The sequence below is a fragment of the Podarcis filfolensis genome, assembly GCF_964270895.1.
Source record: "Podarcis filfolensis genome assembly, chromosome: 2".
Taxonomy (NCBI): Eukaryota; Metazoa; Chordata; class Lepidosauria; order Squamata; family Lacertidae; genus Podarcis; species Podarcis filfolensis.
In genome coordinates this window covers 42338602-42365363 of record NC_139605.1, presented here as the reverse complement: position 1 = coordinate 42365363, position 26762 = coordinate 42338602, and the positions used below count along the sequence as shown (strand labels likewise).

Below are 26762 nucleotides of genomic sequence, written 5' to 3'. Positions count from 1 at the left end.
CAACTTATTTGCATGCACTTGGGTCGTGGTAACTGCATCAAACATCAGAGGTAATGAGCTAATGTCAAATAAACTGCTTTCTGTGAATCTTTATCCCCATGATGTTTTTATCGTGTTAGTCTGTTCTGAGTATTTTTCCACTTAAGCCTGAGGTTCATGTGAATTTTTATTTGCTTCTGGAACCTCTTTTCCTTTTGTCATAAGGCCTATTTTTCTGAGAGCATATATGAGAGACTGAGATCACCTTCTGGACTGCCATCATGTTAACCATTAAAAAACAATGTTTTGCAGTCATTTCTGGGCGTGCAATACAAGAACTGTTCCACTATGTGACTCATGTTCTCCAAGTGAATCCTCAACTTAACAGGCTCTTTGCCCATTTTCTTTCAACAACAGCCTCTAAGAGCTTTAGAATCCCATGCAATTGTTTCTATTATAATAACTTAAATCTACTGCTGTTAGGGACACAACATGTACAGCAAGGTATTAAATGTGAACTTATTCCACAGTGTTCCAGAACAGAACATTTTAAATTTGGTGAACATTACTGCTTTGCTATACAGTACTTAATGTAACATCCATAAGACATGAATAGAATACTGTCTCATTACATCTTCATTATAAGCTTCAGAAATCACACACACAAATCAACATCAATTGAGGAGAGTTAAATATTAAATCAATCAGCACAACACATTGTCACTTGGCAATATGGTAGTGGCAGAGAAAGAAAAATCCTGCCATTAATGTTTTGGTGGCCATCCGAACAAACCTTAAGTTGATTTGAGCACGAAAGTGTTAAACTGAGTTTGAATGTTTGTAGTCCTCCAGTGATTGCTGGACTGCAACTCCCATCTTCACTGACCATTGTTCATGCTGGTAGGAGAAATCTAAGTGGGGGTCCCCAAAGATCTGTACTGAGACCTGTGTTTTTTAACTTCTACTTGTGGTTATTTATTAATTTATAAATCAACTCTTACATACTGTACCTCTCAACATAATTTACAAACAAGCCATAAAAACTGCTTTAAATACTTTTTAAAAAGAACAAAAAATTACTTGTTATGTGTTCATTTAATGTGTTTGAGAAATGGATCTTAGAAGTGTACTGGATAATGCATAGTAGAGAAAACTATGGCTTAGTTTCTCTTTTAGATCCATCTCCACAAATATCTAAGAAAACTCCTGGCTCATGACTCCAGTCTGTCTTGCACATGTAAACAGAGTCAGTTCCACTTGGAATACTATCATCTTATAAATGGGACAAAAACTAAACAGACTAGAATTCTGTCTTTGCTCACTAGAAAATGTGGGATAATACAGTTAGAAATGATACAAATTCAAGGCCAATGGCGGGGGGTTTACATTAAAAATAGCTTTTCATCTCTAAACCAGTTCTGTAATCAGCTATTACATACAGAAGGCAAGAATTTAATCTCTCTCCTTCCAAATTCTAGGTCCACAATGTGTTCTCAAAACATAAAAAGCAACAGAATGAAGGGTTCCAGTTTTCCTGAAAAGTAGTAGTGGGCAAATACAGTAGATAATCACCCTGTCTAGAACTGCTTCAAATGAAGGAGAGGGGAATTAAAAAGGTACAGCTTTAGTCACCCTTCTGCCCTATTAGGATTTGACCCTTGCTTGTTGAAACTCACTACAGCTGCACTCCTAATCCTACCTTGCTCTAATACATGATAAACAGAAAATCAGTGATGACATGAATAACATACCTAGCAGTCACTGAAAGCTTGAATATCACTCAAGTCATTCCAATTTGTACAGACTTCTGCAGTTTGCCCAAGAAAACTTATTTCCCAATACTGAAGAGGGGCTCTACATGTGTTCTATGCTCCATTGAGATTGGGATCCCCCCACTTATGCAGGGGTTACGTTCCAGGCCCTCACGCAGATAAGTAAAATCACGTAACGTAGGAGGCACCCACCAAAAAGCCTCTAAATACCTATTTTCCCCTCCCTCTCTCTCTCTAATCCAAATCAAAATATCGAGAGTTGAAACTCTGGGACCAGCTGGAGGCTTGAGGATGTGCAGAAAAGAGGCTGCTGCTGCTGTGATACCCCATGCACCAGGTGTTAGGCAGGGAGGCTGAGCAGCCTAAACAAAGCCCCACTGCACCTCCAATCTCTTTGGGACTTCCTCTGCCCTCACTGACATCCTCTTTGGGCTCTGGGGAGGGTCTCACCACAAGCCATGAGGACAGCTCTCCCCCACCATTTCCTGGTATGAATCTATCTATCTATCTATCTATCTATCTATCTATCTATCTATCTATCTATCTAATGAGTAGAATGCCTGTATAACATGCTCAGAAGGCTCACTTCAGGGAGTGACTGGCCTTGTATAAAGTTGCTACACAGACAAAAGTCCTCTTGGAATACAGCTTAAAGAGGAATAAGTGATTGCATGCACCAGGCTTATATTATGCTAACAGAAAACTAGCAAGGGGGCTGGGGACTTCTATCCCAGTCCAGTCCCTGCTATAGTAGTTTCCTATATGCAGGATGGGAACCCCCTCCCATTGTGTATCTGAAATGTGACATACAAACACATCATCAGCACATCTGAAATGGCCTGAATCCATTGTACCCCTACAAGACCCTCTGATGTTATTCTGTGTAGAAACTAGCCTAGGGTTACTAAACTGAAGGCACAAATGTAAATATTGTATTCTTTCCATTCAAAATGAAGGCTGCATATCACGTTCTTCCTTTGTCCTCCTTATTTCAAAACTACAGTATCTGTTTGCCTCGTGTATTCTTTCTCTCATGAGAAATGCAACAATCCAAGAAAAAAAGTTGCCTTACCATGCTGTGTTTTCTTCCGTCTCTCTTTGGGCACACTGGCTTATCACTGTAGGGCTGTTTATAAGAATGGCAGGTCTACTAGTGTTCATTGCCCTTAAAGAAAATACAAGCCTGGATTGAGCAATTAAAGAAAACAATTTACACATGTACACTTCCACATATCTATGAAATTTTTACTATTGTCTCCTCGGTGCAAGTGAACAAGATTGCTTTCGCTATCAGTAGCAGTTGGAAGGTAGGCCATGGATTGCCACAAATAAGGTAGAACTAAGAGCACCCCTGTTCGGATACACTTTCTTTCTGCTCCATTTGCTAGCAGTCTGGCAAGCATCAGAGTCAACTACAGTGGGGGGGTGGGTCCTGAAGCTGGTGGACACTTACTTCTGCATACTTCATTTTCAAGCCACTTCAAAGAAACACACACACACACACACATAGCATTGCAATAACATTACTGTCAATGCTACTGTGATACTGTTCTATCCTCCCCAATATTCTTAATTAGCTTCTGAACTCTGGCAGCAGCTCGGCAGCGACAAGGAGCAAAGAACAATGCAAAAGATGCAAAACAACAAATCTAATATCCATTAATGTTTGTTGCAATTGTAAGCCCCCAACAGGGGAATCTGATTTTTCTACTATGCAAAAAGTTAGGGTAAGGTATATTTCTCATGAATGTTTGAGGTGAAGATAAAGGAAATGAGAAACAAGCAGAGTTTTAGTTGTATGATAAATAAGTCAACTGAATGTTAGGCCTTGTTTTGTCAACTATCCCCTCCTCAAAACAGCTAACACAATTTGCCTTTTGTTTTTATCTCTGAGTGTGTGCCAAGACAGTTGGTGTCAGTAGGATTATGCCCACAGGCTATGCAAAGCAGAAGTGCTTGAAAAGCAGCATTCAGAGCTAGCTCTTTAGTATAATATAATTTTCAATTTCTAACATTAAGTTTTAGCACTGTAAATGTGCCAGCAATATTCACCCTCATTACTAGGTCTTTCAAATAAAATTGCAAGTAGATTTAGAAGCTACCATAAAATATTACCCACCACAATTACTGCCAAACTACAATGAATGAGGGCTCCAATACAAAGGTGGCTTGTTGGTTATGAATAAAGCCTGAACTCAGCCCAGGCAATTTCCACAGCCCACCAAGAGACGCACAAGTTACAATGCAAACTAGAAGTTGCTTTCAAGAGAGTCACAATCAAAGACAGAATTTGCCAATAAGTTGCATCAGCAAAGAAAGGTTGCCACTTCTTTATTGACTCTGCTCCTTTGCTAATACTTTCTTAAATGCTTTCAGAATAAAACGAAATAGCATAAGAAATGAAAATAGAGACAGGGCCATCCCCTGACCTACAATCAAATGCATATACTGTAATAATAATAGTAAAGGCAAAGGGACATGGAAGATATCTAACAAGTTATATTTAAAAACAAAAACATACCTTTAAACCCTACTGGAAAATCAAAACTGAGAATTATGTTCTAGTATCAGGACATGATGCACTCCAAAGATAAGGAATACCACAGGGAAAAAATAAGAAGTAAAGCATACTATAAGGCAAAAAGAGACAGGGAATATAAAGTGACCAGATAAATAAGAAGAATGATTATAATAAAGATAAATAAGCTAGCAAAATTGATGTCTACATGGAAACTAAGCCCAATTCAGGAAAAAAGAGGAGACACCGGGATAAAAATTAGACCTAATAAAAACCAATGTGAGCAGCAAAATTTAAGAAAGGAAAGCAGCTGAAGATAAGAAATGATAAGCCTATATAAAATGGCACTGCAATAATGAAGTGCAGACAGTGGGTGATAATCAACCAGTCTGTCTTTTATTTTCAACTGATACCCCCAAAGCTCAAAGATATGCAAGAGTGAGAAGTAAAAAGGAAAAGAAAAGGATGAAAAGAAACATCATAATTAAACTTCCAAACAAATGGGGATTTCTTTACACAACTCCCCCACAAAAATAAAAGGTTAAAAGAGGCAGAAGTGGAACTATGATGTCATAAGAAATTTCAGTTTTGTATAAATTTCATTTTTAAAAAGACATCCATGAGAACACAACTACAAGGCAAGCAAGTTTATTAGCAAAAGGCAGTGATGTCAAGAATGGAAAGATACAGTTGTGTGCTATCAGAAAAAAATGAAGCCAAAATATTGTAGAAAGCAATAAGGAATGCTATAAATTGAATACAAAATAAACTGAAATTGAATACAAAAATAAACAACACCATAGGACACCCACAACAGAAATAGTGAAAGAAGAAGAGAAACAAGACACAGAGCAGAAAACCTGCAGAGGGGTTGACAATGTCAAGTGGCAACCCTAAACACTACAGCCCAGTGTCTTGTGCTAGTGAATTCAACAGTATGCATCTAGAAAAGATTATGAGGAAAGCCATTAACTGTATTTTCCACAAAATGTTAAGGCACAGCTATTTTTCATGCAAGTATTCCATTGATACTAACAGATTCCATCATTAGCACTGAACCAGCTGTTTCCTGACCTGTTTGGCCCTTATGCACACATCCCCTTTTGTTAAAACGTCTGTTCTTCCAAAGCCACTACCCATGTAAGTAGCCCAGAAGGTTCTACAGAAGGTTCATAAACAGAAAGGAGAGTTTTCCTCTCTGTGTTTGGGGGCCCTCCTTTATCAGGGCCTCTGATCACACAGAGGGTTCTGCGTCCATTAAAGTGAACATGAGTAAAAGACCCCTGCCATGTAAAAGATTCCTCATGCCATGTAGGGAGGATCGGGGGCTAAGCATACAGAGGAATACATGTAAGAAGATAGGGCAGGAGTGTTGGTGAGAGCAGATATGGGGGACATGCAGGAAGCTATATGGGGGGGTGGGGGGGAGATGGAGGTGAAGTCTAATTATGCAAGTGGAAATCCAATGCACAATCCATCAGCAATTGATGTAACTAAGTATGTTTGTATTTTACTCGCTTTGTACACGAAACTTACTCTAGTTGCAAATAAAGCACATATACATCTCATTGCTTGACTAGTTCTTTTGTTTATATTATTCTGGAAAACAGAACGAAAAAATACAACCACACAGTCAAATGATGGGCTACACCCAAGTAATACATGGCATCTGCTTTGAAGCCACTTTCAAAAATAATTTCATGAACATGTCCCAGCAGGTATAGATTAGTCAGCACACCAACATCATCTGCAGTAGCACAACCAAATACATCCTCAGACTCTGGCTTTGCTCCTTATGTGTGTATGCAAACACACATTTGAACACACAAACATGTGATAAATGGGAGGGTCCTGGCTTTTGGGTGACTTATGTGTAGTTAAAACTAACAGGCTAAGAATCTGCAAGGAGAGTTCTTGATTGTCAATCGTACTTTAGGAATACAGCACTGAAAATTGATATTTTAAATGGAAACTTTTGCTATTGCAGACAGAGTGATATACAGTACACTTTTTTGTGGGGAGGAAGGCAATTCTATTTCATTCCCCCCCTTCCTGAAGTACCTATGTGGTCTCCTCTGTAATATAACACAATTCTAGGGAATATTATTTAAAAGTTCAATAGCTAGAATTAAATTTTTACATTGCAATCCCATAAATGTCTACTCAGAAAAAAATGTCATTGGGTTCAATGGTGCTTATTCCCTGGTAAACAGATATAGGATTGCATCCTAAGGATTTCTGTCCAATTATTTTCCACATAAAGAAAGGTAATGCACAGTATCCCTCATACTTAAAACAAAATCCATCATACCAGCTGGATGCAGCAGTACCTAAACAAAAAAGGGAAGACGTACCAAGTATGGATATCCCATTGCTTTAAACCCTTAAAAGTCAATAAATGATACATAGGTCCCCAATTCTACATCATTGTATGTTAGCTAAATACTTTTAGATTTGCAGGACTGATATTTTAGGTCTGCTTCTTGCAACATCAATACTACTAGGAATAAATAGCCCTAAAAACAACATCAACCATCCTCAAGAAGTTTTCCCAAAGATAACAACTTAATAATCAAGTGTTCTGACCAACTTGGTGGTCTTTTCCCAACACTAATATATTTAAACAAGCACTTTACAGAAGCCTAGACATTCAAACTACATGTTACATGCTCAGATCCTGTTAAAAATGATGTACAAAATAATAAAATGCAAGGCAGAGAATAGTGGTTGCATGTGCCAAAGTTTGATCAAGATATCTTCTTGATCTCAAAACGTTTAGGACTTTCAAGTCCAAACCGGTACATTGAGTTCTGCCTAAACAGTGGGTGGGAGCACAGATGAGATGTGCTTTCTGCCATGTAGCCAACTGCAGTTGACAACCTAGTTACTCTATTCTAGATCAACTTAAGTTTCTGAATACACTTCAAAGGCTAAATACACCATGTAGAGTACATTACAATAATACAGTCCAGAAGCTATCAGGCCATGTATCAAAATGATCAAAAATACAAGATTTGTTTTAGCTTTAGCATGATGCGTGAGCCAGGCCTCTGCCCTGAAAGACAAATGTAATAATGTTTAAAACCCCTCATGTGAGTGACAGATACATAAACTATACTAATTGGAAGCTGTTTCAAAACTCCAACCACAAAAAAGTCACATTTCTCTCAGGAAAATTGCCCTTCTTTTCTAAGTAATTATCTCCCTATTGGCCCTAATCCAACATGGAGAGTGTTGAAACTTCCAAAACTATATACTCCCAAAGAGTCAAAGGACTATCTGTGATGATATAATATAGATAAATGCTTGCAGAATAGGGTAATGAGACTTTGTAGTAGAAGCTTACTGGGTATTCATAGCTCACAACAAGCCACCACACTTGGGTCTGTCATGCACAATTGTACAAATGCATTCAAAGGAAGAATAAAGTTGAAACAAGACATCAGCTATCAGTTTAGCTAGTCAAGACATCAACCCTCTTGCCAAGACTGCACCTAAACCTAGGACTTTTGGAAGCAACCAGGTGGTGCCAGAGTACTATTAAATCCTCTACTTTTATATAAAATCTGGTGGTGTATTATAGCACCTTAAAAACTAACAGATTGACAGAGAAATCCAGACTATAAGAAGCCAGTGTAAATTACCCATGGGTAAATTATATTAGTGTAATTTATCCCTATTTAGCAGCTGGGATACTTTGTGAATAATGGCAGGATAATAATTTAATAAATAATTATTTTAAAACGATATAAGCCTGGCAGAGGGAAAACAAGCGTTTAAAACAGAGTTTGACTTACACTACCTTTTCTGCCAGTGTAAATTCTGCTGGGTTGCTAGGTTACGTGGCCAAGCTGAATTGAGTTTGGAATAGGGGTAAGTTCCTATACCCTGTACCAACCCTGCCAAGGCCCCAGAACACCACTTCTTTGGGACCTATCCTGGCCTTGGCTCAGTCAGCTTCAGGTGAGCCAGGATGGCGGAGTTGAGGTGTCCAGCTGAGCTGAGGTGTCCAGCTGATGAGCGACAACCAGAGATCCACCTATTCCAAACTCCACTCATCCCGGCAGATCTTGGTTTTGGATTTCTCCCTTACTGTGGCATAAGCTTTTCTGGACTAGAATCCACTTCAATCATTTACACAAAGTGCTAAACATAGAAGTGCTGCCAAAAGGACAGGAAATGCAATAGGCATCACCTGTGTGACATTTTTGTGCAAACCTGAAGAAGTATATAAGACTGCGTTCACCATTATTATTATTATTATTATTATTATTATTAATATTATTATCATTTATTGTATTTATGAATCACCCTTCTTTGACCAGAGCCCAGGGCAATACACAAACAAAGGATTAGCAACATGATTACAGCATTACAACTACAAAATTAAAATATTCATAAGGTAACACACGGGGGGGGGGAGAGAGGGAGCCCTGTTTAGGGAAGTTTTTAATGTTTGATGTTTTATTGTGTTTTCAATATCCTGTTGGAAGCTGCCCATAATGGCTGGGGGGGCCTGGCCAGATGGGCGGGGTATTATAATAATAATAATAATAATAATAATAATAATAATAATAATAATAATATCATCTCAGATGCCCACGTTCCCAGGTAAAGCAGTGGGAATGGAAATGGAGTATCCTGGGAAAGTGTATATGTGGCTGGGCCCCTCGAAGTGCACGCCTGTGGCTGGTGGTGATGCGCTGCCACCCCTTGTTGCAGCGCCCTTCTTTTTGATGCTGAGCTGCCCTCCTTTCCCCTGCCCGGCAGTGTCTCTTCCTGCTGTGGTGCATGGCTCCCATCTCGTGGAACGGCTCCCAGGTCCTCTACCGCAATGTCATCCGCCCCTGGTTTCTGAAGTACCACCAGACCGTCAACAGCGTCCTCAGCGACCTCAGCGGGCGAGCCGCTCACGTTGCGTCCACCGTCTCCAGGGAAGGTAATTGTGTCAATTATGGCTATGGATTTTCTATCTGTGGTTGCATCATGTTTGAATTCCGGAAGCTGCTTAGAGAGAGAGGGTTTGGCCCTTTTTAAAAAATGACGGCCCTAAAAGCCTTTTAAACAGGCAAGATGAATGACGGCAGCTGAGCTGCAGATGTGCCTTTAAGGGTTTAAAATATTCCCAGGGGGGTAAAAGCTGTTCTAGGCAAACTCTGAAAAGCAACGATCCTGGAAATTTGTCGTGTGTGTCCGGACCAGTGCCGGATTTATGTATAAGCTAAACAAGCTATGGCTTTGGGCCCCACTCTCTTGGGGCCCCCCCAAAAAAAATAAAGAAAAAAACACACCTGGAAAGCAACCATCCTGGAAATTTGCCATGTGCGTCGTGACTCTGCTCTGCTCTTGTGCCCAAGCAGTCGAAGGCCTGGTCTCCTTTTTCTTTCGCAATCTCTCGCTCTTTCTTCTGCAGCTTTTCATTCCCTCTGCTCTCTTCCCCTTCCTTTGTCTTTTGTCTTCTTAGTTCTGCAATCTCTGGCTGACAGCTGACCTCCACCTGTGTGCCAGGCAGCTTTCCACCACCGTCTTTACTCGCGAGTAGGTCACCCTCCCCAAAGGATAACATCAGCCGTCATCGTTCAAGAAACCATGTATCTCAAGTGGCTTTTTAAGGGGCTCAAGGCAGGGAAGATACGATGAGCGTTTATTAAGATTTCCTTAAAGCTTTCTGTCCACAATGCAACAAAATAAGAGAAACCAATCTAAATTAAAAACTAAAGCAAAGAGAGAAGAGAAAAGAAAAAGACCCAAGGAAGAGAAGAGAAATAAAAATGACTTGTGATTTTCCATCTCTCAGTTACATAAAAGACTCTAGAATGAGACCCAACAGATCTATTTTCGATTAGGCGATCTTTTCCCAATCTTCTGACCCCAATATAATTAATTTTCCTTTTTATTTCTTATTAATAAATGTCAGCAATAGTTTTCCTACTCCCAGATAGGCTTGATGAGCGTAATATGCCCCTCACTTTCCTCTGCAGTGGGGAGCACGTGCTCCTGTCTCTAAAAATAAATCCATTATGAAGCTCCTACTATGTTCTCCCAAGTGAGTCCTGCAACAAATTGTTTCAATATATCCTCCTCACCTCAATAGAAACACCCATGTGCAGGGTGCCAGGCAGCCAGGGAACATTTCCTACACCAGGATACTGTAAGATTTAAAGGGCTCCTGAAGGTCACTAAGCATGTTCAGTCCTCATTGGGCTATTTTCTTCCCCTCTTTAGGTTTTCTTAAAAACATGTTTTGCATTTCTGCATTTCTCAGCATATACTTGAGAATGTTAGTACTTTGTTTCTCTGGGCCTAACTACACTTTAAATGAAATGTGGAGTGTGCAGAATCATCAGCGTTTCTCAGCAAGATTAATACTAAGCACTGGGGTGATTTTCAATGGCACCAATAGGAGCTTTTTTCTAAGGTAAATGTCGAAGGGGAGGTTATTTTCCTAGTAATTATGGCTGTTGAGGGCTTTAAACTTTGCAGTCCTGATTAAAACAGGGGAGGTCCAGATATAGTAGAAGTTCAACTATTTTAGTGTATGTGCTGTCCCAGAGTCTCACTGCGCTCAAGATTTAGATCCTTCCTTTAATATTTGCATATATTAGCAACAACAGATAGGAATATTGAAACATATTATTTCAGTATTCAAGACATGGCAGTTCAGTACAGAAGTCTTGAACCAAGACATGTCACTACAGATCCACTTTATTAGATAATAAGATGCTCATCAACAAAACATTGCAAGTATATGTCTGCCACACCTACCATAAGTCACTACAGCTTGTGTCATCTTAAAAAGATGACAGAGCTGTATCATTTAAGTATCGATGTAAACTTTCAATCTGCTTTCAAGTGAAAGTACACGCCAATACAAACTAACTTGCAGGAACAGTCCGCTTGATTTCACCACCTGAAGGTCCAATTTCTATTCTTCCGATATAAGACAAAGTACCGTAAATCAACTGAGTCTTTAGGAAGTGTGAAATGTACTTTACTGTCACTTTTCAAATATTTCTAAGGCAGGTTAAGAAAAATGCTTAATTAAACAAGTTCTTTTGAAAGTCAGATAGCAAGCCAATTTGGGTCTTATTTTTTTAAAGAGAATTTCATAGAATCATAGAATTGTAGAGCTGAAATTTTATACCATTTAATTGTAAAAACCACTAACATAAAAGATATATTACTTTAAGGCTGCCTCTAATGCAGGGATGGGGAACCTCTGGCCCTTCGGATGCTGTTAGACTTCAGTTCCCATCAGTCCTAGCCAGTATGGCCAAAGGTCATGAATGATGGGAGTTGCAGTCCAACAGATTTCCCCATCTCTGCTCTAACGGCTACTTCACACTATACATTCCGCAGCTGTGATGTTGCATGACCAAGTACAGGCAAATCTGAAGCCTTGTTACTTGTTCTGGGAACCACAACTGTTGACATGAAGCTCTACACCTATACCACAACGTAGCCTGTCAACATGTCTCTCGGTCTGTCATATTCATGCTGTCATAATGATCATGGAACTGGATCACATGAAGACATTCTTCATGTCAACCAGCCCCTATCCCCCCCCCCCATTCCTGTACTAAGCATTCAGCCATGCCATTACTGTACTTAAGTTCTTTTTTTTTTTTATCTGACATGCTTAGCCAGTGCAAAATAGTAAAAGAGCAAGAGGTGGTGGACTCTCCTTGGAGATTTTCAAGCATGTCATGTGTGACAGTTGAGATTCCTGCGTTGCAGAGGGTTGGACTAGATGACCCTCAGGGGTCCCTTCCAACTCTACAGTTCTATAACTCATCAAGGAGCAAACGAGAGGATAAACTAGGCAAACCTGCAGCAGCGCCTGTTAAAAATAAACTCATCTGATTTACCGAGAGCCTTCGTGGACAACAGACTACTTTTATCAGAAAAGGGGGGAAAGGACGCTTCTTATCATCCTACAGCTGGTGACTAATGGGGATAACTCGTCAGGAATTTGCCGGCACTCGGAGCAGTTCCTGATGGAGGTAACCCCCCCCCCCCCCCGCAATCTGCAAGCAGGAAGATGCCCAGCTCTGTCACTTAGCCAAGCCATTTGGCGATCGCCAAATACTATATAGCCTCCCTTCTCTTCAGCCCAGGAGAAGCATAACAGGCGTTTTCTGCATTCACAATAAAAAAGCTAGAGGGGTTGGGGGGGAGGATCTCCCCTTGCCAGTGTGAATCTTTTAAACCTTCCGTCCTCGGCACATGATTGGGGGTTTCCGAGAACACAACGTCGCCTCGGGTGGGGGGGGGGGCGCCGCTTCTGGAAACGCTCTGGGCGGGTTGCTGCTTTTGTTTTGGTCTTTCCAGTGCCAGAGAAGTTCCCTCAGCTCAAGCAGAGCAAAAACAACAACGACAAAAAAAACCTGATTTATTTATATATATTTTTTTAGTTTCCACTTGACAGGCGGCGTCCCCGCCCCGCCCTCGAAGCCCAAAGCTCTGCTCTCTCTCTCTCGGTTCCAATAAACTTCTGCGAAGGAACCGTCTCCCCGACCCCGCACAGCCTGTTGCTTCTGGCAGGCGGCGCACGTCCCTTACCTGGCGCTTGGCGGCTCCTCTTCGTCAGCGCCCTGCATGGGAAGCTCCGGAGGAGGGGAGGCGGGAAGCTGCCGGCTGACCGACCTGGCAACTGAGGCGCGAGGTACCGCGCGAGGGGCGCCGCTTCCCCACCAGCCCGGAAAGAAAGGAGAAGCGGGTCTGTCAGTCAGTCCGTCAGGCCCCGGCCCGGTGGGCTGGTGGGCGGGAGCTGCTAATGGGAAAGCGAGGAGGCGGCAGGAGCGGCTTCCAGCCCCCTGTCAGGCAGCCGCGCGGAGCGGGGGGTGAGGGGGACTCCTGACAGGGCGGCCGCAAAAATAGAGAGAGAAGGGGGGAAATGAAAATAAATCTGCTAACTTCACCAGCCGCCGCCGCCGCGGCTCCCTCAGCTCACACACGAGGCCCCGCCCCCTTGGCTCGGCTCCTGGCGCGCAGCGCCCGCCTCACGTTTGAAACAGCCGCGACGGCGGCCACGAGCAGAAACGCTCGCTTCTTCGCCTCACGCCTCTTAAGCTCGCTAACCGCGAGTCGGGGCCCCGGGCCAGCGCGGGCACTCGAGGTTAGAGCGTTCAGACGTGACGGGGAGCGCTCCCCCCCCCCCAGCCGCTGTTGTTGGGGCCTGCATTCCGCTCTCTTTTGGCCTCAGCATTGCGTCGGTTCGGTCAACCGAAAAGGTTTTCCCCTCTCGGGAAGAGTTCCTCGTGGGGGTAACGGTAATATCCCTCCGTGTCGGAGTTGGGGTTCTGGAAAAGGGGGCGGTTCCCGCGAACACGGAAGTCGCGCCTTGAGCTTCCCGGAGCCCTTCTGCCTCGTCTCAAAATGGGGCGAGTGGGGGTCGCCGTCTTATTTATTAGTGCCAGTGGAAATATGCCCTGAAGCTGAGGTCTTTTGGTGTGTTTCTAACCTCTGCTTGTCTTAAAAGTTCCGTGGTTTTGAATAAGGCTGGAGCAGAGGTTATGGAAGCAAGTGAGAGCAATGCTCACGAAAGCAGGGATTTCTCCAAGCTGTATTTCAGAAGGTGTTAAAAGCGGGTCAGTATGAAAAGTACGCTCCTTTCCTCCCACAGAGATGCACTGTTAAGGGCAAAACTACACGACTGGAGAAAGTGCAATGTGCCAGCCTACCTTTGAAAGGGAGATCTGATTCAAACATGCCCAAACTTGAGAGACAGATGCAGCAGGAAGTTTAAAAGGCTCAGCCCTGTTGACACCACACACTTGCTACGAATTATTCTACTATATTTACAAAGCTAAATGGTTAATAGTTTTGCCTCGTTGCATATTTCAGTCCTTTCTTTGTACTTTCAAGTGGTGGCTGCATGTGCTGTGTTAAGGCATGCCAAGAAATAAATTGACTTGCATGCGCTTATCTGCATAACGAAAAGCTTTTCAAAGTGTGTCAGCCATGCACTCTCTCCCTCACCACTACTCCACCCACTGGCTAAACTGCAGCGATGTCATGGAAGGTTTGTGAACATTTCAATTGTTCAGGATGAAGTTGTTAGCATTAGAATGCTGACAGTGCAGCTTCTGCAAGGAAATAAAGCTTCAGGAAATAAGAAGGTTAGGCAAGCAAATTTTGAAAGCTGGGAATTATAAACCAGGAAACAAGAGCAAGTAGGTTGAATAGAATTGGCTGAATTATCCACATTGATCCATCTGGTCAACTTTTTTTCTGCCCATTACTGGAACAAGTAGCCTCGTCCTATAATTCTTTCCTTATAGATTCACTTAATGCAGTAAGACTTCCAGGTAAACTTTTATTTAACTGATGCAAAAGCAACGCCTAGGGTGGCTTACAATGTTTAAATTTACAATTTCATAAAAACAACAGTTTAAAACAACCAAGGATACTGGCTCAACAGTTAAAACCAAGCATAGAAAATAATAATAATAATAATAATAATAATAATAATAATAATAATAATAATAATAATTTATTTATTTATTTATACCCCGCCCATCTGGGTGGGTTTCCCCAGCCACTCTGGGGGGCTCCCAACAGAATAGTAAACAGAATAAAACATCAAACATTAAAAACTTCCCTAAAAAGTGAATTCTCTGCCACACACAACAAAGCCTGCTGGAATTCAAAGGTTTTTAGTAAGCAATGAGATACAGAGCAGGAGAGAGCTAACCTTGGGACAATATGTTCCATAATCTAGGCATGGCAACTAAGAAAGCCCTCACAATAGGATTGGGCTACAAATCTGCCTTACATTAAAAAAACAACTGATCAAAAGCTAGTACGTAGTATGTTTACCCCATTTTTAGTTGAAAGCAAAGACATCAACAATTACTGTCCCTGAAAGGTTTATATAAAACACTTAGCATTTGTATAGGTCTTAAGGTAATTTAAATATATTAATATTTCTCCATAATCCTTAAAGCAAGGCATGGTCTGGATATGTGTAAGCTAGCAAGTGTAAGTCTGGTCAGATGGGGAATTGCCTGGGAGTCTTAGGGATAATGCCTTTGAAGACTGTGGAAGACAGGTAGGATAAACATGTAATTCGACAGAGCTAGTCTGCTTTAAGGTAGGTTAATGCCATCACCCTCATATTGCAGAGATAACAGTGGCTTGAGTTAGACCACAATAAGAATCTCCAAACTTTGCTGACTTGCCCTAACTTTACTCAGACTCTTGCTAAATTCAGTGAGAGTTATGACTGCAGCCTTAGCTGTCACACTATACTGACTTAGTCTTTATTTCCAAAATGTTCTATCCTTAAAGCTACGTATTTATTTATTCAGCAGTTTTATCTTGCTCCTTAACAATAAATTCTCTGGGCAGGGTACAAATTAGAAATATAACCTAAAATGAAAATATCAGATTATTATCCTCAGAATAAAGCAGCATAAAACCAGTAGTGCCCAGGGTCTAAAAAGTACTCAGAAAGGTTTTTAAATGGAAAAGTCTGGGTTTAGAAGTTAAAAAGTAAATGACTGAAATCCCTCAATAACTGCTTTGGTGATTGCCCATAATCACAAGTTAAGCAGTAAGAAGGAGATCTAGGAAAAGATCAAGAGCTATATTTTTGGAAGTTCTGCTGAATAGACAATCCTAAAAGAATCCCTGGAGGACTGAAGAGAGTTTTAAGGTTAACTAGGAAGATAGAGGTCTGTGGTAGTTATGATTGTTGCTCCTATTTAAAATATATGTTTATAAGCCACCATTACGCAGAGAATTAGGATAGAAATAATAATTTATTAAGTAAACATTTCTTCACACAGCCACAAGTGCAATGCAACATTCAGAAATGCATTATGAATACAATAGACAGTTCATTCTTAATGGTTTCAGTTCAACACTTGCTTCATCTCCATCCCTAATTACTGTGCAGTATACAAGCATTACCCTAAATATACACTGTGGCTTCCTTTTTAAACCAACTCCTCCTGCAACACCTTGGCATGTTTGCAAAGACTATAATAACAAGCAGCCAGCTTCCTTCTTTCATGACTAATGTGGTTTTACTGGAACATTCACAGGTTCTCAACAGTGCAATCCTAAATATATTGTTACAAAAGTTGGGTGCCTGTCCCTTTCTCTGCCAAGCGGTGGCAAGAGCCCATGGGGTCCCAGGCACACACACAGGGTCTGTGTCCCTTTGGAGAATAGAAGGCATGGCAGAGACTGTCATGCTTTAAGAAATATGGTTTATTCACCTATTTACACCTTCGGTCTGCATGAAGGGAGTCCAGATCTTACGGCTTATACATTTCCGGAGGCGGCAGGGCAGGCAACCTTCAGTCTGCCTCCCTCAAAGATGGATCCTAGCTCCTCTCCCTTCTTCCTCCCAGAATCCCCTTGCCTTCCCCCCAGAGTAGTTACACTGGCAACCTCCCAAATCCCCAGTCTCTGTTCACACCTGGGGGAAGACGTTAATGGCCCTCTATTGTTTCTCTAGCTCGGCCTGGTTGGTTTGCTTGCATAAGCCAACCCAGGAATTCCCTGTCTGGCACAACTCTACAGTTTATGTTTTAATCCATATCCCAATTAATCAAAATCCTAACATTATTCATTCCTAGGGTTTAGGGGGGACACCCCCCATCTATAACAATATTAACTTTGAAGTAAATCCCATTGCTCTGTAGGAGAATATCTGCTTTGCATACAGGTTCCAACCCTGCCCCTGTAGACAGACATATCTCAAGTCACTTGGCTGCTAAAAGCATTGTCAGCTTGCTCTGAACAGGGTAGCAGTTTTCTAAGTCAAAAGATGGGAGGCAAATATCCTGAGCAACATGGTGGGAAGACCACTCTCCTTCCCAGGGGGGTGGAGTTGGGGGTGGGCATCCGTGACCTTACTGTGACCCAGCAGAGGAGGAGTGATTCTGCCTGCATCATCGAAACTCCAAGCGACATCACGCCCCCCGGCTGACCAATCAGGTTAGCCAGTGGGCGTGGCCGCTGCAGGTGATTAGGCATTGGGTAAGCCTGGTTCATGGAAGGGGAGGTTGTTGCCTCCACCTGCCCCTCCTTGTTAAGGGTATCCTGTTAAAGGGATCTGGGGGTGTGGATCCTGTCTGAAGCCTGGTCATGGGCTAGGGCCATGCCACAACCCCATTGGGGACTCTGGGGGTGCTCTTAATTTATGTATATCATATGGCTCCCCCTATCGGTGGTTGACTCTTAAGAGACTTCCTGCGGGCATGCAGGAGTCAGGATATAATCAGTTTCACCAAATGCCTAATCCAAACTGCTCACATCTGTAACCAATAAAGTTGTGGCCTTATTTATCCCATTAGGTAAAGGGACCCCTGACCATTAGGTCCAGTCGTGGAGGACTATGGGGTTGCAACGCTCATCTTGCTTTACTGGCCGAGGGAGCCGGCGTACAGTTTCCGGGTCATGTGGCCACCATGACTAAGCTGCTTCTGGCGAACCAGAGCAGCACACAGAAACACTGTTTACCTTCCCGCTGGAGTGGTACCTATTTATCTACTTACACTTTGACGTGCTTTTGAAACTGGTAGGTTGGCAGGAGCTGGGACTGAGCAACAGGAGCTCACCCTGTCGCGGGGATCTGAACCGCCGACCTTCTGATTGGCAAGTCCTAGGCTCTGTGGTTTAACCCACAGCGCCACCTGCATCCTATTTATCCCATTAGCTCAAAATATTTGTGTGTGTGTTAATTATCTAAGGGGAATGGTGGACCCCTGGGCCTCGCCAAGCAAGTTACTTAATCAGAAAGCAATGCAAGGCAGAGGATACCCAAGGTCTGTCCAGTTTTAGTTCTAATTTTAATTCATTAATAAATATCCATCCCAATACTTTTCTCTTGCCCTGTCTTCCATCCTAACTCCAACATATTTCCATTTAGCACTGTAGGCTTTCAAAGTATAGCACTATAATACATGTGGGAGGGAGAGACTTGGCTCACCCCAATACATACAGTTTTCAGCCCAGGGTGGAAGGAGGCCAGGACACTGGAGCAGACCCTTGACTGGATTTAAAACACACACCCTGTTAGTCACACACACCAAAAAGCAGCTCCACTTAGTTTGTTCAGAAGGCTTGGTGAAAATGAAAGTGTGCATGAAAATAAAAAAGAAACTTGAAGAGCAGCTCAAAGACCACATTCAGTATTGCTTTCCAACACCAAAGAGAAGCTGGCTTGCAACATCTATATGAGAACAAAGAAATAAACAGCCAGCCCCCATGTGGATAGACGGAACCTCATGGTTAATAATAAGAGTAAAGCAAACCCCTAATTGTTTAGTTTATTCATGCTTTGACTGACATGCCATCATAATAGTTGTCTCAAACTTTTCGGGATGTAGTAGACTTTACATTAACTTCATTCTGATTCACTGCTGGATAGTAAAAAAAACCCTGGGATTTTGGACATCTGGAAAATGGAGCTTTTGGCACAAAGAGAGGTATGTGAAGCAGCTTGTTATTCACATTGCCCAGGAGACAGCCTAAACTCTTTCTAACAGGTACTTTGCATGCCTCTCTCCTTTCTCTCTGACATCTAATTATTTGCTTTACAAAAAGGTAGATCTTTAAGAAGAAGAAGAAGAAGAGTTTGGATTTGATATCCCGCCTTTCACTCCCCTTCAGGAGTCTCAAAGCGGCTAACATTCTCCTTTCCCTTCCTCCCCCACAACAAACACTCTGTGAGGTGAGTGGGGCTGAGAGACTTCAGAGAAGTGTGACTGGCCCAAGGTCACCCAGCAGCTGCATGTGGAGGAGCGGAGACGTGAACCCGGTTCCCCAGATTACGGGACTACCGCTCTTAACCACTACACCACACTGGCTCTCGTGTGGTTTAAAAACGATCTATGGTGAATCAAATAAATAAAGAGTTTTATCCAGGTTAAAGTCATACTGTAGCAAATCATTCTGTACACCAGGGGCAACCAATGTGTTGTTTGACTGCAACTCCCATGATCCTTTATGAGTGTTCATGCTAGCTGGGAATTAAGGGAGCTGTAGTTCAATAATATCTGGAGGTCACCATGTTGGCTATCCCCGATGTAGACCATTAGCAACAAGCAACCCAGTTGAATCAGGATGAAAGGGAGAGAGAGAGAGATCGCATACAATAGCACATTTTCATGAGTGAGTTGACAGATTTTGTAGTGTAGCATATTAGATACTTTCAAATATAATAACATAAGAGAAGCCTGTTGCATCACCCTGTTCTCACAGTAGCCAACCAGATACCTATGGGAAGCCCAGAAGGAGGAGATGAGCACGAGTGGAAAGTCCAGCAACTGGTAGTCAAAAGCATTACTGCTTCCAATCACAGAGGCAGAACAAGGCCATTGTGGCTAGTAGCCGCTGATAAGCTTTACCTCCATGATGGGCTTTTCCTCCATTAATTTGTCCAGAAGCCTAAGCCTCCCAGCCAGCACACATGCAGTTCTCCCCACTTCCTGCTGCTTCATCCCAGAACCCTTGCCAAATGCAACCCCCACTGCCGTTTACATCACCCCCCCCCCCCCGGTAATCTCTGTTTCAAATGCCTCCTGCAAAAGGAGTTTGTGGCTGAAGTAAGATCTGGTCTGACCTTTCTTACAGTTCCCCCTATTAGTTGTTACTTGTCACCCCCTCCTTCTAGTTGATTTTTCTCAGCTGAGGTGCAGGCGAACCATCAGACAGGATTCTCCACTTGAACAACTTGCTATTTGTTTTGCCTCTCCGTTCAGCAGCAACCAGGTTGCCGAGACCAGATCTGCCACTGGTTGTTGAGTTTTGGCTTGGTGTATAGGCTTTGCATGTCAAAACCCAGCACCTTTAATTGTGCATAAAACACACATGTCTGCAGTGTGCCAGTAAGCAGAGATATTACAAGTCATAAATAGTCTACTAAGTGAAGTTTTGCCAAGGTCCCAGGGTATACAGTCTGAAAGCTCATGAAGTCACTACCTTGCTGAAGCTAAGCAGATCTGGTTCTGGTCAGTGCCTGAAAGGATGACTGCCTGCAAACCACATGTATACCACCTTGGATTCCATAGTAGGAGAAAGGTTGGACAGAAATGTAAGAAAATAAATAAATTATGAAAAATGGCTTATCACCTTGTTTGCTGCAGTATGTTTTGTCACCCACTTGGAACAAAGCTTGAATTGGGCTTGCCTTAGTAATTATTAGCATAAATACAGAGAGCATTTATTAAGCTCTTCAACATTTTCTCCCATTTTACTTGCACAAGTTTCATTTGCACAAGTGCCAAGGAAATAATGTTTATAAACAGAATGTATTTTATTTATGTCATATCAAGGAGATGCAACAGTATGCAACATAAACACTGTTGTAATGCTAAAAAAAGATCAAATAGTTAAAAATACACATGCATATAAATCTAATATAAAAATGCAAGAAACACAGGATGAACTTTATGACATTTTATTCTGGTGTTAATCTCTAAAATATAGCAACATAAAAACTAAATTTATCCAAATATCAGCTACCGTCAAGAGCTTATATTCATGTACATAAACATGAAAACTGCTACATTTACTGAAGTGTTGACACATCTTGCAGTTTTCAATTTACACACAAAATAAGAATTATAAACATTAACAATTATTGTAACTCTGCATTTGTGTAATCTAAAAACAAAACCCAGAACACATAAGGGATTCTGTTACCATTTGACAAAATTCAGTCTGTAGCAACAACACAACAAAAAATAGTAACCTATCCCCTAAAATGTACATTAACATTTTTGGCATACAAGAGTTTTGTTGCAAACCTTACTGGGTTGGAATGGGAGCACATGTTTAACATGCTCCTCTTGAAGTTAAAAGTGCCTAACTGACTCATACCCAATGGTCACATCTGCACAACCTGGAATACGCTTGAGCTAGCCTTGGACTTGTGCACTTCTAACTCCTATGTTCTTGTCTCAGAGAGCCATGAGAAGTTTGGAAGTGTTTTTATTCTGCTTTTAGTTAGCTATAGTTTGTTATATTGTCTGGACCAACAAACTGTAGTTAACATTAACTCTGCTATACAGTCGTATCTCAGAAGACGAACAGAATCCGTTTCGGAAGTCTGTTTGACTACCAAAACGTTCGGAAACCAAAGCGTGGCTTCTGATTGGCTGCAGGAAGCTCCCAAAAGAACGTTCAGCTTCCAAAAGAATGTTCGAAAACCTGAATACTCACGTCCGGGTTTCAATCATTCGGGAGCCAAAACATTCAACTCCCAAGGCATTTGGGAGCCGAGGTACGACTGTACTTAAAAGCCAACTCCAAACTGCTGCTTCTGAAGTCCTGTTTTAAAATAACCATAGATTAATGTTAACCCGTAGTCTGTTGGTCCTGAGAACATGACAAACTAAAAGCAGGAGTCAAAGCTTCAAAATTCCTCCTTCCAACAATGCAAAAGGGTGTGTATATGCAAGCCTGAAGCTCACATGTGTTCATTCTAGTTCACACACACTGTGATAAGTCATGGTTTAGTGTGTGGGGTGGACCAGCTCTATTGTTTTCTGTGCTGAGTAGTCAACTTTTGGCATAATCCACCACAAGTTCCTCTAGTGCAAGTCACATTGGAATTAGAATTTACAAAGGGCCACAAGTTTTAATGAACCTTGCACAAGATTAATTCCAAGTAAATTTGTTCTTTGTCAAAAGTTCACCAGTCAAATTTCCTTGGGTACAATTTCAATTTTGAGATGAATAATTACGAGTAAAAGGGCAAAACTCAACTAAAGGAATGGATAAATATTTTGTAGGAGATCATCTCTTGGGGAAATAATCTTGGGCTTTTCATGGACTGTCTTTTGCTTGCTGGGATTGTTTTGTTGTTGTTTTTAAACCAATTTAGTAAGTGAGAAGTTAGCCAGTGTGGAACGACTTACTTAGAAGAATCAGCAAGCAAAAGTACATCCCACTAAAGTCAGAGAAGCTTCTCCTCATGGGAAAGCCAAAGCATATGGAAAAAGAGGATGAGAAGAAAATAAATCCTTGAACTGATTTGCTTTGCCCCTGAGCTTGCTGTTTGCTACCTGTGGGTAACTGCCCTGACAGTCACCATCCAAAACAGAATAGAGAATGCACCATTTTGCACTGAAGTTATGTCTAGTATGCACATACATTACATTAAAGGCAATTAGCCTTCGTCTCAAATGTGTTTGCTTCACAGTCTTGCAAACCTTTTCTTTTTTCAGTCCTACTGCTGTTTTCAATCAGCAGAGAAAATAAGTTAGGGTTGTCATGCGTCCGGAATTTCCCAGACATATCCGGAATACTGGAGCCGGAAGCAGTGTCCAGGCAGAAATCTCAAAACTGTCTGGGAAAATCCGGACATATGGCAAGCCATGTCTGCATTGTCGTTTTTGGCTATTTTCCTTAAAAACAGTCCAAAAACTCCATTTTATTTCACTGTTTGAAATATGGCAAACCTAAAATAAGTTGCTGTTTAGTTTTTGTTTACTTCCCATGGCAAAAGGCAGGCAACTTCCTATCATACAGCATGAGGGAGTGGGATGGCTTACCTACTGATGAGACTCATTTCTGTTCAAAACAACTGTCTAACAGGAGGGCTACTTTTCTGGCCACTGATGCTAGATGCAAATGCACGAAAGCAGTTGTTGGGAGAGTTCTTATTTTGGAAAAGAGAAGCTTGGAAAAGAGAGTCTTTAAATCCCTGCATGCTTCTCTCCATAAACACTGATCTCAAGGCTCCATGGGAGAGAGAAAAAGGCTGGGTGGGGGTTACAATGGAAAAGTAGTTGGCTGCTAAAGAGTTAAGCACCCACCCCCTAAAAGTACTAGAAAAAAATAAAGTATACTATCATGCCTTGACATAAGAACTTTTAGGAAGAGTTCGTTGGTTATCTATAGTACCACTGTTGCAATTTCTTTCCCACCATATAGATGCTCTACCTATTTTTATGGCTGTTCTTTGTCCCTAGGTAAGAAGTTATCTACTTTGGGTTACGGGGAAATAATTGGTGGTTGTTATCAATCACCTGTGTCAGAATAAAAGAACTGTCCGAAAGAGGAATGGCAAGCTGGCTGCGATATCACCTTTTTCACACTGCTAGTTCTGGAAAAAATGATTTAGAACAAACAAAACAGCAGAAGAGAACTCTGAAGTCTGGAGAAAGATCAAAGCAGTTATAGGCAATGCTTCGGCATTTACTTCTTGCTCTTTCAGGCTTACAAGCACATAAAAAAAATTTACCACCTGAAATTACACAAGCCAACCACATCAAATTGAAAATATTTATCCTTCAAGTGTCTGAAAACTTGGCATCTGTAAGGAAAAACTGCCAAATTTGTGACTGAATTGAAAATCTGAAGAATTAAAATAATTAATTTAGGGCAAGTGTTAGTAACTTGTTGCTGAACTACAATTCCATTCATCCCTGACAATTGGCCATCCTACCTGGGGCTGCTGTAGTCTAACAACATGGGGGGGGAGTTCTCTACTTAACTAGATATGGCATTTTCTGAACCCTTTCCCCAATTCACACTCCCCTCTCTCCAAGTGGAGTTTGCTTCTGATCTTGGAGCCAACTTGGGGGGGGGGGACTGGGGGGAGTGTTTTGAGAGGAACAGCATGTGCAGAGGCAACACTAATTGTTGAGAATAAAGCACCCTCTTTGTATCTGTTCGCAGGCACCCAATGTTCTAGCCGCTGCATCATCTAGTTGGACCTTCCAATCAAAAATTTTATTATGTGTTTTGCTATCCTAGTTTGCCAAGTTTGCCACTTGTCTTTAAATTTAAAAAAAAAATCACTGAACACATTTTACTTTGAAATTAAGGGAAAGCTGCCAGACAGAAGTGCCTTGATTGCTGTGGAACGAAAAGTATTATGGGGCAACTGCTGGATGAACTTTCAAGTAATCAGGATACACAGGCTAGCTTTCCAGCTGGTTAGCACACAAATAGAAAGGAGCAGGCAATAGAATATCAACCATGGCAGGCAGTGCAAAGTTTTTTTTAAAAAATTAGCATAGTTACCTTGGGCAGAAATACCATTATTTATGGCAGTGATTCTTCAGCAAAATATCCTCTCATGTTTAAACCATTCAATAAAGTTTTCATTTCAGAATAACATCAACAGAGTTGCTTACTAAATTTGGTGTAGTTATTGCAATTAAACACTAACCCACCTTAGACTAAAACAGTTTTAGGGCAATTGTGATCAATACATTTAATACAATTTGCAAAAGCTGTCTCTCAATGGACTTTGCTTAATGATTCCAAAGACTCTGAATATTAAATTCGCATGTACATGCAGATTTTTTCCATACATTTGACTGTTATGCACTTGTATTTTGTGTTGTTGTGCTGCTGCTGCACATACAACTTGTTTTAAAAAATGTATATGCTTAATACATTTGCGTCTTTTAAAAATACCAAACAAATGGGGAAAATAATGTATATATGCATGAACAATTATATATGTAACAAATCCATGGCACCAGTGTAAAATGGAGGTCATAACTTCATTATTATCTTATCATTAAGATTTTCTGAGATTTTTAGTATGATGTTAAGGACACTTTGTCAGTCATATAAAGCAAAGGTTCGGCTTTATAACAATTGCTTATAGCTTCCTCCTTTCTCAAAGCCTAATGGTTTTACTGGACTATACATAGTATTTTAGTGTTTACAGGTTCAACTAAGAACATTTGCAGAGATTCAATTTTCCCTAAACAACAAATAATTAATCCTAAAATGAAAGTCTGAAGAGAACTAGTAAGCATAATTGAGTTTAAATGTAAACTATTCTCAAACTGAAATGGCAAAATAAAGATTAACATAAATATGTCCACAGGTTAACATAAGACACAAAAAATGTGACATGTTTTAATTTTCTGCCAAAACACAATGGGGCAGATAAACATGAACGAAAAAAATGAGAGATTTCTTCTTCTTTTTTTAATAAAGTCTAACCTTTATAGAACTAGTCTTTGGCATTTTAACACTGAATTCTGCCCTTCCATCCCCCAATTCCTGCTGCAGACTTATTATTGTGGAAAGTACTTTAGTATTTAAGAGCCAGAAGCATATATAACATAATGCACTGAATTATCAGAGTGCCAGACATTACTGGCAACTCATTTTGTACTTCAAAATATATATTTCAGAAAGTAGACATGTTCAGTTTCTGTATATCTAACTTGATCATGAGTCTGGTTCTAGGAAGAACTTTTTTTAATAAAAAAAATCTTAGCTGTTACAGTATCAAAGCAGAAAATACTTTATTTTATTTTTAAAAAAAGAACTATGTATAAAAATATACTGGCCATAAACTCTCCTGGGGAGCAACAGATAATCTGCTAGGAAAGTGTATTTTCCTTCAAGTAAGTCAAGTGGCTGTGATAATGCAGAGATTAATGCATACACAGAGGCTGTCGATGATAAAGTGGCAATGCGTAACAATCTTGCAGTGTGTTATAAAGGTGCGATCGCCTGCAGTTCTTCAGTGCGGATATGGCAGTGAAGTTCTGCTTTACATATTCCAGGCACTAAGGATTTGGTGGCAGCAAGCAAAGGAGGTTCTTCTTCTCCTACAAGGAAAAATGTAGGAAATGTCCAGTTATCCAATTAGTTTCAACTTCAATTCAAAATACAGTAAAATACAACATGCAAACAAGCTCTGAGTCCCAAAACAATTCCAGGAAAAGAAAGGAAGGCAGGAAAAGACCAAACTTTCCCTGATCCTTCTTTCCCCTGCCCTGTGATCTACCACCAACTGCCCCGTGGGAAGGATCCTAATGGCTTTTTCTATTTTGAATGCTGTATCCAGCTCTGTACATGTGGATTTCCATTCGCGAAACAAGGCTTCCCCTTTTTCTCCCCACACACCCTCAGAATCTGTTCTGGAAGGTCCTTCTGACTCTCTGCAGAAGGGGTTGCAGAGGAGAGGAAAGGAGGAAGTTCAGGATAATATGTAAAAATGTAGTGGTGGGGTCCGAGCTTCGTAGGGATACATAAAGTAAGACAAAAGGAGAAGTAGCATACAAAACCTAAACTTATTCAAAGCTGTCTGTAGACCAAAGCTGTGAAAAGGCTAGTGCTGTGTAAAAAAATCACAGGGAGCAGTTCTGATAGGTGAAAAAACCAATAACAAGATTAATCAGAGCTGCACAAAAGTCTGTGAAAAGCTCAGCACAGAAAAGCCTAACCTGGTGTAAATTTTAAGCAAGAATGAAGTCTAAAAGAAAGAAACAGCCACACCCAACTTATATGGGTGGGTGGGGGTGGAGTTGAAGTAAATATGGAATTCAGTGGAGAATTTAAAGTTTATTTTCGGTCCCTAGCATCCCAAAACCTCCTGCTACTTGCTGATATGTTTTTCTAATTACTGCATAGACTCATACAAGTTGGAAGGGACCCTGATAATCATCTAGTCCAACCCCTGCAATGCAGGAATATACAGCTATCCCTTACAGGTGTTGTCCCAATACATGGTGTTGTCAAGCACCATGCCCTAACCAACTGAACTATCCTGC

At 41.2% G+C, this 26762-nt stretch overlaps 2 protein-coding genes and 1 long non-coding RNA gene across 7 annotated transcripts in view; 1 reads left to right on the top strand and 2 right to left on the bottom strand.

Moving 5' to 3' along the window:
- ARHGEF3 (Rho guanine nucleotide exchange factor 3) overlaps positions 1-12947 on the bottom strand; it is a 97933-nt gene extending 84986 nt beyond the window's left edge. The window contains exons 1-2 of one of the 4 annotated variants that reach the window (XM_083603050.1): positions 12832-12947; positions 2824-2916 (exon numbers count right to left, since the gene is read on the bottom strand). In XM_083603050.1, coding sequence (XP_083459176.1) covers positions 2824-2826 — 3 coding nt within the window. In that variant the 5' untranslated portion in view covers positions 2827-2916; positions 12832-12947. Of the gene's footprint in view, positions 1-2823; positions 2917-9560; positions 10327-12831 lie in introns of those variants that run through there. The other 3 variants (XM_083603044.1, XM_083603042.1, XM_083603047.1) reach the window with 3 other exon arrangements.
- A 378-nt stretch (positions 12948-13325) lies between these two features.
- Positions 13326-24355, top strand: LOC310757666. Its single transcript, XR_014545381.1, has 4 exons — positions 13326-13387; positions 13751-13863; positions 18656-18713; positions 23914-24355. It is a non-coding gene; the product is annotated as an uncharacterized lncRNA (long non-coding RNA).
- Positions 20671-26762, bottom strand: part of IL17RD (interleukin 17 receptor D) — a 59322-nt gene continuing 53230 nt past the window's right edge. For both annotated transcript variants that reach the window (XM_083603031.1, XM_083603030.1), the window contains exon 13: positions 20671-25817. In XM_083603031.1, the coding sequence (XP_083459157.1) occupies positions 25702-25817 (116 nt within the window). In that variant the 3' untranslated portion in view covers positions 20671-25701. The remainder of the gene's footprint in view (positions 25818-26762) is intronic.